The sequence below is a fragment of the Chiloscyllium plagiosum genome, unplaced genomic scaffold (assembly GCF_037043375.1).
Source record: "Chiloscyllium plagiosum isolate Xiang-an unplaced genomic scaffold, Cpla_swu_hap1 HiC_scaffold_14, whole genome shotgun sequence".
Lineage (NCBI taxonomy): Eukaryota > Metazoa > Chordata > Chondrichthyes > Orectolobiformes > Hemiscylliidae > Chiloscyllium > Chiloscyllium plagiosum.
This window is the reverse complement of record NW_028270152.1, coordinates 13,395,359-13,409,969: the sequence shown is the minus strand read 5'-3', so window position 1 is coordinate 13,409,969 and position 14,611 is coordinate 13,395,359. Positions and strand designations below refer to the sequence as shown.

Below are 14,611 nucleotides of genomic sequence, written 5' to 3'. Positions count from 1 at the left end.
GGTCAATTCAATGCAGATCTGTCAAGTAATTTATTTTTAAATCATGTAAAATTCTCAAAAAACCTAAGCATCAATAAAAAGGCAAAAATAATTTATACAATGCCTTATGGCACTGTACTACTTTTTCAAGTTTCATTTATTCAAATTCTCAGTTCGGCAATTTATTTAAAATAGCAAATAATTATAAAATTGTATGGCTGTTCAACTTTCAAATGAAAAAGTTTTTTTTTCCTCAAGATTATGAACGCCAAAAAATGATTTATTTTATATTTAATTCAAAACTTGTATCTATCCAGGTGGGATTCATACTCTGGTTTCCAGGACACAATCCAAAAGCCCAGATAATTAGTTCAGCAATTACATGTCACCATCATCTCCCCCTTTTGGAAGATCAACTGTTGGTCAGCTTTTTTTTCCCTTCCATGTCTCAGCCAGTGAAATATTATCCATGAGCCATTAACATACCACAAGATGCTAATCCCTAACCATAATTAAAAAGAGGGGGAGAATATTGGAAAGGACATTCCATTTGTAATAAAAATTAAAACACATGAACTTACACTTCCTGTTTCTCACACCAGTCATGGGATCTGGGAGTCACCGGCTATGCCAGCATTTATTGCCCATCCTAAATTGCTTTGAAGGTGGTGTTGAGCTGCCTTTTCAAACCGCTGCAATCCTCAGGATGCAGCAACACATGTTGTTCAGAAAGGAGTCCCAGTATTTTTGAATCCAGTGACAGTGAAGGAACAGTCAGAGAATTCCAAGTCAGGATGATGTGTGGCCTGTAGGTGGTGGCGTCCAAGCATTTGCTGCCCTTGTCCTTCAAATGGTAAAGGTTATGGGCTTGGAAGGTGTTCTTTAAGAAACTTCTGACTGCAATAGGTCTTGCAGATAACACATTTTACTGCTCTGTGCATTAGTGGCAAAAAGGGATTGAGAGTTGAAGGTGGTGGATAAAGTGCCAATCAAATAGTTATCGTAGATACTGTTGAAGCTACACTCATCCAGGCAACCAGAGTGTTACATCATATCGGGGACTTGTAGATGCTAGACAGGCATTGAGGATACAAGAGGCAGGTTGTTCATTGCAGGATTCCCAGTCTGTGCCCTGATCTGTGGCCATAGTAATTTTTTAATGGGTCAAATAAAGTGTGGTGCTGGAAAACCAGCATTCCTATTCCTAATTCAAAGTTTATGCTCAACATATCGACTCTCCTGCTCCTTGGATGCTGCCTGATCGGCCATGCTTTTCCAACACCACAGTTTGTGACTCAGATCTCCAGTTTCTACAGTCCTCACTTTGTCCATATATTTATATGGCTGATCAGTTTAGTTTCTGGTCAATGGTAACCACTTGGATATTGGTAGTGAAGAATTCAGGGGTGGTAATATCACTGAACAAGGGATGATGGCTAGATTGTCTCTTGTCAAAATGGTCACTGCTTGACATGCATGGCAAGTAGCATCACAAGGGCTTAGGATTTGATCCACCAGTTATAGGATCACTTAGCCCTGTCCATTGTATGCCACTTTGGCTGTTTGCCACACAGATAGTCCTTATTGAAGCTTCACACCTCATTTGTTGTCATCCTTGGTACTGTTCCTGGCATGCTCTCTTGTATTGTTTATTGAATCATGGTTTATCCCTGGTTTGAAGATAAATGTACCTGGTTACACATTTTACTAGAATACAATTCTAATCACTGGATGCTTCACGGCTGCCCAGGTTTAGGCTGTTAGATGTATTTAAAGTCTTTTCAAATTAGACTTGCACATCAACCTTTTCCCCATCTCCAATCCCAGCCTTGCCACCACCACCTCTTAAAAAGTAATTTCAGATAGTGCATTCCACATCCAATGGGAGAGCCCTTTTTAGACAGCTTTTTTAAAAAAAATTAACTATTTAAATCTATGTCGTAAATACTCAATTAAGCCAAGTGCATTTTATTTTGATCAAGACCCGGGAATCGAACAGTTCCATTGTTACCTTTCAAAACAGAGGCAAGTACATATTTGAAAAGGAGGAAAAAGCAGCACGATGGGAAAAAAAAACAGATCAACTGGATTGTTCGTTAAGAGCAAAAATGAACCAAATGGCCTCTTTTTGTCATGAATAATACTAATTCATTTCCAACTGAAACGGGGGCAGCAGAAAAAAAAGCTTAAAATGATGCCAAGACTGGAAAGGAGTTCAATGTTTCCAGCAGAGACAGGCTACACTTTGATGCATGCAAAACAAATTTTACAATTAACTGCTGAAAAACAAAAAATAAAGGCCATTTGACTGCCAAAGATTTAATCTTACACCTCAACACCAATTGTTTGCAATAACCTTAGTAAATCATTAATATCTAGAAATGTATAGATCACTGCCTTAAAAACACCCTAAATGACCAAGCTTTCATAACCCTCAAAATTGAAATTCTTCTAAAAGATACACCACTGAGTGAAGTAAATCCCAGTGTCAATCCTATGGTTACTCTGAAATTGTGTTCTTCGGTTTTAGACCACCATCATCTACCCAGAGAGAGCGAGCGCACGGGAGAAATTTTGCTCCGAGACTGAAGTTCCCCATTGTAACATGCCTTATAAATAACTCAGCTATACCTATTATCCTCCACATACATTGATCAATTGCAAAACAACTGTCAAATTCACAGCATAATGAATAATACATAACCATGGATACAAAAGTGGTGCATCCACCCGAGTCATTCCTGTATCCTATTAACCAGAAACTAATGAGGCCTCAGCACAACCATACTCCATTAATGTCAAGGCTCTGCAGGTTCATGTTAATTTTCATTACAGCCTGATATTCCAATTGGTTATTTTGGCCAAATGATGAGAGGGGTACTCAACAATGTGAAGTACAAGCATCGGGTAAAAGTGACTTCAGGACTGCCGAGACTCCAAAATTAGTATGCACAGGGGTAAATTGCAATCATACTCCACAGATGAGGCTGCTAAATGACAAGAGTCCATGGTGTTAGGGTTTATGCCCGAAACGTCGATTCTCCTGTTTCCTGGATGCTGCCTGACCTGCTGCGCTTTTCCAGCAACACATTTTCAGCTCTGATCTCCAGCATCTGCAGTTCTCACTTTCTCCTCCATGGTGTTAGGGGCAAGGCATCAGCATTGTCTGACTGGCAGAAAGCGGAGAATAGGGATAAAGGGCTTTTTTTCAGAATGGCAGCCAGCGAATAGCAGAGAGTTCCATAGGGGTCAATGTTGGGACTACAACTATTCACATTATAGGTTAGTGATATGGACAAAAGAAAAGGACACTTGCTAAGTTTCCAGATGACACAAAAGGTCGGTGGACAGATAGGTAGTGCGTTAAGGAGGTGGGAGACTGCAGAAGGTGGTCTTGGACAAGTTAGAATAGTGGACAAAGAAGTGGCAGATGGAACATAATGTGACATAATGTGGTTAAGCACTTTGGTAGGAAGAAGAGAGGCATGTACTATGTTCTAAATGGGAAAAGTTTTAGAAATTTTAACCTCACAGGGACTTGAATCCTCGATCTGGATTCACTTAAGGTTAACATGCAAGCTCAGCTGGCATTGAGAAAGGCATAGGCACTGTTCGCATTGATTTTGTAAAGGCTAAAATACAAAAGCCAAGTGTACTGCTGAGGCTATCCAAGGTTCTGGTCAGACTGTATTTATAATACGGCCCTGTAGCCAAGAAAGAATGCACTGGCACCAAAGGGTGTTCCAGAGGAGGTTTACAAGAATGATCCCTGGGATGAAGGGCTTGTCACATGAGGTGTCACTGAGAATTTGCAGTCTGTTTTCTATAAGGTGTTCAGAAGGATGAGGGGTTTTTTGACTGAAACTGAAAATACTGACAGACCTGGACAGAGTAGATATAGAGAAGGTATTTCCACTCAGACTAGGACCGGAGGGTACAGTCTCAGACTGAAGGGACAACCTTTTAGAACTGGAGAGGAGGAGAAATTTCTTCAGCCAGAGTGGGGATTCTGAGGAACTCACTGCTGTAAAAGGCTGTGGAGGCTAAGTCACTGAGTGCATTTAAGACTTAGATAGATAGGTTCTTGGTTAGTAAGGGGATCGAGGGTTATGGAGAAGACAGGAGAATGGAGTTGAGAAACACATAGCAACGTAGAATTGATGGGTCAAATGATCTAATTATTCTCCTATTCTTAATGTTTCCATGACGTTTCTTAAAACAAAAAGTGTTCAGTTTTTAGGCCAATCACTGGTCACTGGCCAAAACAGTTAACAATCATTAATATGTAGCATGGACAGTTGTCATGTTCCAAACATTTGCACCATGGTGCTTGGCAAACTCTTCTGAACACGACGAGCCCCCTTCACTGTCTGACTATATTGTGTACCAAGTATATGAGGCTGATGATGCAGTCTTCAAAGTACATTGCTAAAACTCTCAAATCTTTACTGAGAAGGGAAACATAATTGCCTCGAATCACCACTAGCCCACAATATCAGAACTCCCACCGACAGCACTGTAAAACCTTAAACACACAGATTGCAGCGGGTCAAGAAGGTGGCTTAAAAGCATCTTCAAGGGCAATGAAGGATGTGGATCAAGGTAATCAATGCTGATCTTGCAAATGATGCTCATATCTCAAGAATACATACTTTGAAAAGCTTATCTTCATTTATTTTGTAAAAAAAAAATGAAAGTTTTATAAGAGAAAACATATTAGAAGCAGTACAAGGAATTTCATGTAGAATTAGGTAGTCGGCAATAAGTTGCTACCATTATCCGATTATGCAGATTTAATTACGTCAGGAGCTGTGACTGACAGGTTGAACTTCTGCCTTAATCTTACTGCCCAAGGAGGCTACTAATCACACTGCAGAGTTTCTGCTGACAATTTTTCCTCTTCCAACTATTGACAGAGGGTGTATTGATTGTAGTTGAAAGTGGTCTTGCAGAATTGAATGAGGTCACAAAGACCACAGTAACATAGCAACAATTGCTCTCTGGCACTCAGGGCCTGCATTCAAATAGCAGTATTTTCTTTCCAACTGGAAAAAGAGTGAAATTTACTAGACGTATGCTGTTAGTCAAGGCACCTTTTATGGAAAAATTGATACAACTGTGAGCCATCAGCTAAGATCCCACAGAATGAGCCCATAATGATCCACACCATAAAGCAACAGCAATAAAGCTCTTGTAACACACTGACAGTGTCCCTACTTCTGGGCTGGAAGGGCCAGGTTCAAGTCTGACCCACCCAGTGAACAAGTTGATTAAAAATATCTGCGACAGCCAAAGCTCCAAGCCTAAAATAACCCACCCCATAATGCTTGTGTAACACAGGAATTCATTCATTTAGTCCATGCCCTATAATGTATGCATTAAATCTTTGCATTTACAACACAGTAAATAATTGTAAAAAGGCATTATCTGTAAGGAAATAAAATTGGCCTTTCTCCACTGAGTACTACCTGCAGCACTCTGCATTATTCTCTCCTACACATTTCCTATAAAATATACAAGTGACAATATTACACCAGTCTTGGTTTTCTAAAAACAAAATGTTCCAAGATTTTGTTATTATAGCCTCAGGGTCCTCACTGATTAATTTATTCAGACAAAAGATCCCTGTTTAGTCAAATATAATACTGGAATTCATTTAAATTTGCTTTCGCATCTTTTATGAGCACATCTGTACTTGGGGCAGCACAGTGGCTCAGTGGATATCACTGCTGTCTCACAGCACCAGGGACCAGAGTTCAATTCTCATCTCGGGCAACGGTCTGTGTAGAGTTGACACATTCTCCCAGAGTCTGCGTGGGTTTCCTCCAGGTGCTCCGGTTTCTTCCCACAATCCAAAGATATGCAGGTTAGGGGAATTGGCCATGATAAGTTGCCCATGACATTCGGAGTATTAGTCAGGGGTGAATGTAGGGGAATGGTCTGGGTGGGTTGCTCTTCGGAGGGTCGGTGTGGACTTGTTGGGTCAAAGGGCCTGTATCCATACTGTAAGTAATCTAAATCAAAAAAAGCTGACTACATGTTGCTGAAAGTAAAAAGTATTGCTTCTCTCCAACTGTCACCATTGGGGTAGAATATAGATTTTCAATTGTTACTTCCATTAAGTCTGTAAGTTAGCTCGCTGAGCCTGAAGGTTTGTTTTCAGGCATTCCGTCACCAAATGAGCTAACATGGTCAGTGAGAGCCTCTGGTTAAGTGGTATGTCCTGTCTCTCTTTTTTAGGTCTTGGTTTCTTAAGGTAGGTGATGTCATTTCCAGTTCTCTCCCCTCTCCCCCCCAATCGCGCCCAAGGGAAGGTAGATCAGATCTAAGTCGATATGTTTGTTGATGGAGTCCTGGTTAGCATACCAATGCCTCTAAGAATTCTCATTCGTGTCTATGTTTCGCCTGTCCTCGGATGTGTGTGTTGTCCCAGTCAAAGTGGTGCCCTTTTTTTATTTGTTTGTATGGAAACTAGAGAGAGTGGGGTCATGTCTTTTGGTGGCTAGTTGGTGTTCATGTATCCTGGTGGCAAATTTCCTGCTAGTTTGTCCGATGTAGTGCCTTTTTTTTTTTAAAAAAACAGTTCTTGCATAGTATGTTGTAAATAATATTAGTTTTGCTGGTGGTATCTAATGGATCCTTTAGGTTCATTAGTCGCTGTTTAAGTGTGTCACTAGGTTTGTGGGCTACTATGATTCCAAGGGGTCTGAGTAGTCTGCAAGTCATTTCTGATGCCTTTGATGCAAGGTAACGTGGCTATAATTTTGGTTCCGTTGTGTCTGCATATTTGTTTTTGTTTCTGAGGAATCGACAGATTGTGTTTATTGGCTACCCCTTTTTTCTAGAAAACGCTGCATAGGTATTTTTCTGCTGTTTTTTGTAGTCCTTTGGTGCTGCAGTGTGATGTAGCTCGTTGAAATACTGTCTTAATGCAGCTCCATTTGTGGGTGCTGGGGTCATTGCTTCTGAAGTTAAATATTTGGTCAGTGTGTGTTGTTTTTCTGTAGACGCTGGTTTGAAGCTCTCAGTTACTTATGTTCAACTGTCACATCTCGGAATGAGAGTCTGTTGTCGCTCTCCACCTCTTGTGGATTTTATGCCTGTCAGGATATTGTTGATGGTGTTGTATGTTTCTTCTAACTTGTTCCTTCTTGTAATGACCAAGGTGTCATCCACGAAGCCGACCCAAAAGTTTGAATGGACAAATACATAGAACGAACCATAAGCTTTAAAACAAAAAAAGAAAAAACTCGCACTGCTAGTTAGATAAACTCACAAAAATACATTTCATACAACACTGATGCTTGGATTAAAAACAGACCATTCAGACCGTCCACTTACTAATACAGAAAAAGCAGTCCTAGTCAGAGGATTAAACTACAATAGCAAAGACGTGAGTTAAAAAAAAAGGACTTCCTTGCAGCATTTGAATCCACATTTTTAAAAAAGTCTGGTCTTTCAGAACAAACAACAGCAGACCATAAGACAAGCTATTGCACCTACATTAGGCCGGAAAAAAAAGAGAGGAAATACACAATGCTAGAATAAATAAAGCCTTAAAGACAAAAAACATTGTTATCCCACCTGCAGACAAGAGATGGGTGACTGCTATTTTTAAAAACCGACCATCTTGAAAAGGCGAATACACAGCTTAGATACGGACACTAACCAGGAGGTGGCGATAGACCCAATCCCACAGCTTCCAAAACATGAAACCAGATAGATCCAACACCACACTTCGGTGGATTACGAAAAATACACAAACCTGTGCCCCCCTCAGACCCATAGTCTCCCTACCTGGTAGACCAACATACAGACTGGCCAAAACACCTAACTGATGATTCACAATGCTTCATTCACTCCACCCAACAATTCCTGAATACCAAAGACACCAAGATAGAAGAGGACGAAATAATGATCTCCTTTGACGTTACAACCCTCTCCAGATCAATTAACATTGACCTAGCCAAAGAAACACTGGCATCACTACTAAGAAAACCAGGACCATAAACACTAGACAGCACCAACTTCATCAGCAAAGACAACATCCTCAAGCTAGTGGACCTGTATCTCATCACCCACTTGGCATTCAATAACAAAACCTCCTAACAAGTAAACAGAACCACCAATATCAGGGCTTGTAGCGGAAGCAGCAATGCAGAGACTTGAACAAGCTGCCCTCCCATCTATCCAACCCAAACTTTGGGTCCGCTATGTAGATGACACCTTAGTCTTCACAAAATTAGAGGAAACATACAACACCATCAACAATATCCTGACAGGCATAAAATTCACAAAAGGGGAGAAGAATGACAACAGACTCCCATTCCGAGATGTGACAGTTGAACGTAGTTAACGGAGAGCTTCAAACCAGCGTCTACAGATAAACAACACACACTGACCAAATACTTAACTTCAGAAGCAATCACCCCAGCACCCACAAATGGAGCTGCATTAAGATGGTATTTCAACAAGCTACATCATGCTGCAGCACCTAAGGACTACAAAAAGCAGAAGAAAAATATCTATCCAACATTTTCAAGACAAAAAACAGGTAGCCAATAAACACAATTGGCTAATTCCTCAGAAACAAACCCAAACAAAAGCAGACAACGAAACCAAAACCTATAGCCACATTACCTTACATCAAAGGCCAATCAAAAATGACTTCCAGACTACTCAGACACCTTGGCATCATGGTAGCCCACAAACCTACCACATACAGAGAGCGACTAATGAACCTAAAGGATCCATTAGATACCGCTAGCAAAACTAACGTCATTTACAAGATGATAACATCATTTACATTGTGAGAATTCTTAGAGGCATGGCATTCTAACCAGAACTCCATCAATAAACAGATCAACTTAGATCCTATCTACATTGTCTTGGGGTGAAAAAAAAACTGGAAATGACATTACCCACCTTAAGAGACCAAGTCCTGAAGAGAGAGAGAGGCAGGATATACCACCAGTGCTTCACTAGAGACTCTCACTGACGATGTTACCTCATATGGTGACAAAGTGTCTGAAAACAAATCTTCAAACTCAGCGAGCTAACTTGCAGAGTTATCACCAACCTGAGCCACAAATCTTCAAAATCATTTGCTTCCATTATTTAGTTATGATACCCAAAACCACAGTAAAATATCTTCTAAAAGAAGAAATAATGGTCCTGGAATGGCTGCAGTAATCACTAAACTACAGACGGAGGCATGGTCAAGAAACGTGTAGAATAAAAAAAAAGAGCCCAAACCAAAATTACCATCTGATCAAAGGAAATTGAAACTAGTCAACCGAGTCAGACATCAAGCATTCCACATTTCCCATCTTATTTTAATCTTTTATGGGAAGTTGCACATATTGGACATAAAATGAAACACCTATAACTATCCACCTTGAAAAGACAATGTAGCCAGACTTGGGAATACACAAATGAACCATATTTTAGTAGCTGTTTGGCATAGTATGACTATGACTATGACATGACTATACCATATTAGATGCAACCTAAAAACCATCCTAAGGTACGAAAGTCAACTATCAAAATTCCCACATGGCAGAAAGCAAGCACATTCAGTGATGTGATGGTACATGTGGCAAATGTACTAAATGATGTGATGGTCAAGGATTTTCCACATTTAACTCCCATCCATGATGCATTAGACAAACTCTACTCAGATGGTTGAATTAGGAAGGGGCGCTGGCTACTAGCATTCCCACTAATTGTCAACTAAAGCCTACTACAGTTGAAAGGCTCATTCACACATGGGTTGGGTTATCAGGCAGAAATGACTGGTTTGGACATCAGCATTTCATCTTACAGAAACACACTCCAGTTTGAAATCACTGTCCATGGGAGTGCAAACTAGAGTGATGGGAAAACCCAAGGTATGATTCTGGATGTAGGTTTGCTCGCTGAGATGGAAGGTTCATTTTCAGAAGTTTCGTCACATACTAGGTAACATCTTCAGTGAGCCTCCGGACAAAGCACTGCTGACGATTCTAGGTTTCTGTTTATATGTTTGGGTTGATGTCATTTCTGTGGTGTTCCCAAAGGAAATGACATCACCAACCCAAACATATAAATAGAAAGCTAGAATTGTCAGCAGTGTGTTGTCCGGAGGCTCACCAAAGATGTTCCCGAGTATGGTGACAAAATGTCTGAAAAGAAACCTTCCAGCTCAGCGAGCAAACCTACATCCAGAACCTCAACCTGAGCTACAAATCTTCTCAAAAGAATTATGCCTTGTTAGTGAGTTAAGTAGGTTAGCCCAGCTGGGGGAACTGCCTAAAAACAAGCAAAGTCCTTTTGGAACTATAGCCCTCCTGTCAGGTTCAAAGACCAACATTATCATAGAATATCCTAATATTCCAGGTTCCTAAGGACTCTAACAAGTCAAAAATATAGTTGTCTTTCTCTCCCACTCAAATACAGAGCTGCATAATCTATGTTCCAATCATGGATGCGTACATCATGCATTTAACATAAAGACGAGATGGAATCAGTTTACAGCAGTCACATGTTTCTCCTGCAGGCAAACAGACTCTATAAACAAAGACTCCATTTAATTGGCAGTCTGAATATCCCATCCAACATTTGACCAAAAATCAATAAGCAATGTTAGAGATTAAACCTTTTATGATAAATACATTTTTTCTAAAATTACAATTTGCAGGAAAAAATTCCTTAAAAATGCAAATGTAGATATTAATAAATAAACCAAACACCTGTATTGCTATTTATATACATTTCCACACAAACGCACAGAAGCAAAGCAGCACCCACATAACAGGTTCAGTTTTCTTTCCTCTCTGCCACAGGAAACAATGAAAGCAATTTTCATGCATGTGGCAAAAAAGCCATAAGCATATCACATATGAGGGAGAAAAAAGGGCCAAAAACAATAAAGACCTGATTAACCAAATACTTGCTTGAAAGAAAAATGGCTTAAGGGTTTTAATGGAGAAATGGGTTGGGGGAGGGGGAGAAAATGAAACAATTCAAGAAACAGCTAAAAGGTGTGACCATCAATGGTAGGTTAAGGAAGATAGGGATTAAAAAAAAACATCAGGGACTTTTTGGGGTGAGGAGGTGGAGAATTACAACACTGGAGAATGTCATAAAAGATAGGATGGGCAAGGCCTTGGGAGAATAAAAAAAACAAAACTATGCTACTGGGGAAGCAGGAGATAACACAGGCCTGCGAGGGTAGAGAGTGATAGACAAAATCAGCCATCATCATAAAAAGATGATATTAAATTAATAGATTTAGAAACAGCAATTTTTCCACAGTATTTTGACTGATCAAAAGTGCCTATTAAAATATAATTTCTTAGATGCTTTTTAATTATAATCCCAGTTACTTCAAGCACAGGGCAGCATGCTGGATCGCACTGCCACCTCGCAGCACCAGGATCCTGAGTTCAATTCCACCCTCGGACAACTGTGTGTGGAGTTTGCACATTCTCCTCGAGTCTGCGTGAGTTTCCTCCGGGTGCTTCAGTTTCATCCCACAGTCCAAAGAAGTGCAGGCTATGCTAAATTGCCCAGTGTCCAGAGATATGCTGGCTAGGTTGACTAGCCATGAGAAATGTAAGGTTACAGGACAGGGTGGCAGTCCGATAGTGAGTGGGGTGCTCTTCAGAGGATTAGTGCAGACTCAATGGGCTGAATGGCCTGTTTCCATATTGCAGGAATTTTATAATTCTGAACATCATTGATTCTTGCTCCATGATTACACATTTTAACAGAAACTTAAAAGTAAAAATAAAATTTGACTTAATGAACAAAGCATTAATATAACAAATATTTACATGAATAAAAATCTCTCAACATCACTTATTGTAGAACAATAGAGTAAATAATTTACCCTTTAAATTTCCATTTAAAGAAGGAAAACCAGTGGACTTGACTTCCCCTAGTATTTAACTTAAATAGTATTTCTGGAGATACTCCTGGATTAAAATCCTTTTAATTCTTTCAAAGGTTGGCAAAAGGACAGCATTTATTGCTCATCCCAAATTATTGTGGGTCTGGAGTCACACGTAAACAAGAGTCACTTGAGAACAAGAGGCTTTTTACAACTAACACCATTCGAAGCAATATGTTTCAAAACCAGATTTTACTGGTTTAAATCAAAATTCCAAAAGCCACCATGTTCCCAGAGCATTCATTCGCCTGGATTTCTGAATTGCTCCACCTCAAAAGTCTCAGAAAAATAATTTCCAACAACTTCAAAAAAAAACTCACAAAAATCAAAGAAATCCTACAAGTTAGGCAGGATTTGGGACCAATTTTCCCCCACCTCTATGATAATTTTAAACTTTACAATTCAGCAGCACCAAATTGCTTGTAAGATTTTTTTTGTAGCAAACCCACCACCCATAGTGTTCTCCTCCACCTTAGCAAGATTTAAAGAATTCTTATATTAGGAAACAACTTGTTTTTTCTTTGCAATATCCAAGTCTGACAGCCTGCGTGACAGCAGCAATCCAGTTAAGTGGCCTCTGTAATTCCATTTCTTCCACCCATTTATCAAATATTAATATCACAAAAGGGAGGGGGTGTTACTCCAATCACAGAATAAAGACTCACCTTCAGTCCAGTCCCGAGGACAATCACATCATATTCTTCATCCATGTTTTGCTGTTATTTACTGTGCCAACGTTATTTTTTTTATATTATTTGGTTGAGAATCTGCTGTTTATTGTGGAGAAGCTGAGCTGGCCTGAAGCTGACTGGATGGAGCTGATCACCACATACCTCACCACTGCCCCCTCTTCAGACGGTGTCCGTCCACCACCATCCAATAGTGCGCCTTATTTTTTTTCGGAAAAGGGTCACCGCCTTTACCTCTCGGGATCGACAGGATGGCTTCGGAATATTGATTTGAAAGATAAGCAACGCTTTCCGAGGGCGAACAGCAAAGAAATATCGAATCGCTGTGGAGTTCCCAGCCCCGCGTCCAATTTGGGCCGCAGAGAAAGTAGTGCCACGGTCATCTGCCAAATAACCAACCGGCACTGCGCAGGCGTAGAACGCGCGGGCCTTCTGGGAATTGTAGTCCACAGCGGGATCTGAGTCTGCGTATTGGCTGTTTTTGGGCTGCAGTGCAGCATGGGGGATGTAGTTCCATAATCGGACATAATGACCTCTTCTCCACAAACAAAACAGACATTGCTGGAAAAACTCAGCAGGTCAGCATCCGTGGAGAAAGAGAACAGAATCAATCCTTCGGGGTCCAGTGACCCTTCTTCAGAACACTAACCATCATTCCACAGCTTTATGGACAGTATTAGTCTGCTTGCAACCATAGTGCAAGGCCCAGTACAACTGGCAGAATGCTCAGGAAGACAATTCCTATTGTATTAAGGAGGAGGAAAGAAGAAGTTAACAAGGACCTTCTTTAAAATGAAACAAAGAACCAAAATCTAAAATTGCTGGAGAAACCCAGCAGGTCTGGCATCGTCTGTGGAGAGAGAGAAACAGAGATAATCTTTTAAGTGCACATCAAAGAACCTTCTGTACCTGGAGCTATTATTTGTGATTCTAGGGACTCCAGAATTTCTCAATAAATTTGTTCTGTTTGGGTGATGGAATTTTAAGGGAACAAGTGGAGCTTACAGGTAAATTGGGTTCACTCCTATATAAATGATTTGCCTCATCAAAGATATTAATATTCTTATTCATATTTTTGATGGCCTCACCCTGCCCTATCACTTTAATTTCCTGCAGCTTTGCAATCTTCTGAGATTGCTTCTTGAGCATCCCAGATGTTAATACTTCCTCCACTGGTGGTTATACTTTCAGCTGACGAAACCACCAAGATTTTGAAAGGTAGAAGAAGGAGGAGTAGGAACAGTAGTGGTGGTAATGTCAGTAGACTAGTGATTCAGAAGGCTCAATAATATTCTGAGGACAAGGATTCTATTATGGTATACAGTATGATAAAATTTGAATTCAATAAAAATCTGGAGTTAGACAATAGTTTCACTGTCAATTAGCTTAAAACCCGTCAAGATTACTAGATGTCCTTTTGGGAAGGAAAACTGTCATCCTTACTTTGTTTGGCTTATTTGTGACTCCAGACCCACAACAGTTGATTCTGGACGAGGAGGGATGGGCAATAAAAACAGGCCGAGCCAATGACTCCCACATCCTGTGACTTTTTTTTAACATATCTTCATAAATCTCTTTAGGACATTCCTTGAAACTCATTGCTTGACAACATTGTTGGCTTTCAGCCACAATGTTACCTTATAAGGCTTGGCATTATATTTGGTTGCTTAGCTTGTTTGTGATTTGCCTTGGGACATTTGATTACATTTAAGGCACTACATAACTCGATGTTGTGTTAACTTGTGTATTTAATTCCTGAATATTAGACACAATTACAGAATTCACCTGCAAATCACAGACAAAAGTTCTGATGTATATCATGAAAACTTGAATTTGGTTTATTTAGATTACCACTATACAAGTTACTCTAAAATAAAGTAAGGAATTAAGTACTTGATCTCAAACATATAAATGAAAAATCACTGATCCCTGAACAATAACAGAAAAAAATGAAATTCTATGATTCTAGTTACTGTTATCCCAAATTATAGAGTCATAGAGATGTACAGCA

At 39.9% G+C, this 14,611-nt stretch overlaps 1 protein-coding gene across 1 annotated transcript in view; it reads right to left on the bottom strand.

Moving 5' to 3' along the window:
• Positions 1 to 12,927, bottom strand: part of LOC122558830 (rab GDP dissociation inhibitor alpha) — a 53,336-nt gene extending 40,409 nt beyond the window's left edge. Inside the window, exon 1 of the mRNA XM_043707642.2 lies at positions 12,577 to 12,927. Within this exon, the coding sequence (XP_043563577.2) occupies positions 12,577 to 12,621 (45 nt within the window). The 5' untranslated portion in view covers positions 12,622 to 12,927. The remainder of the gene's footprint in view (positions 1 to 12,576) is intronic.
• Between the last annotated feature and the right edge of the window lie 1,684 nt (positions 12,928 to 14,611).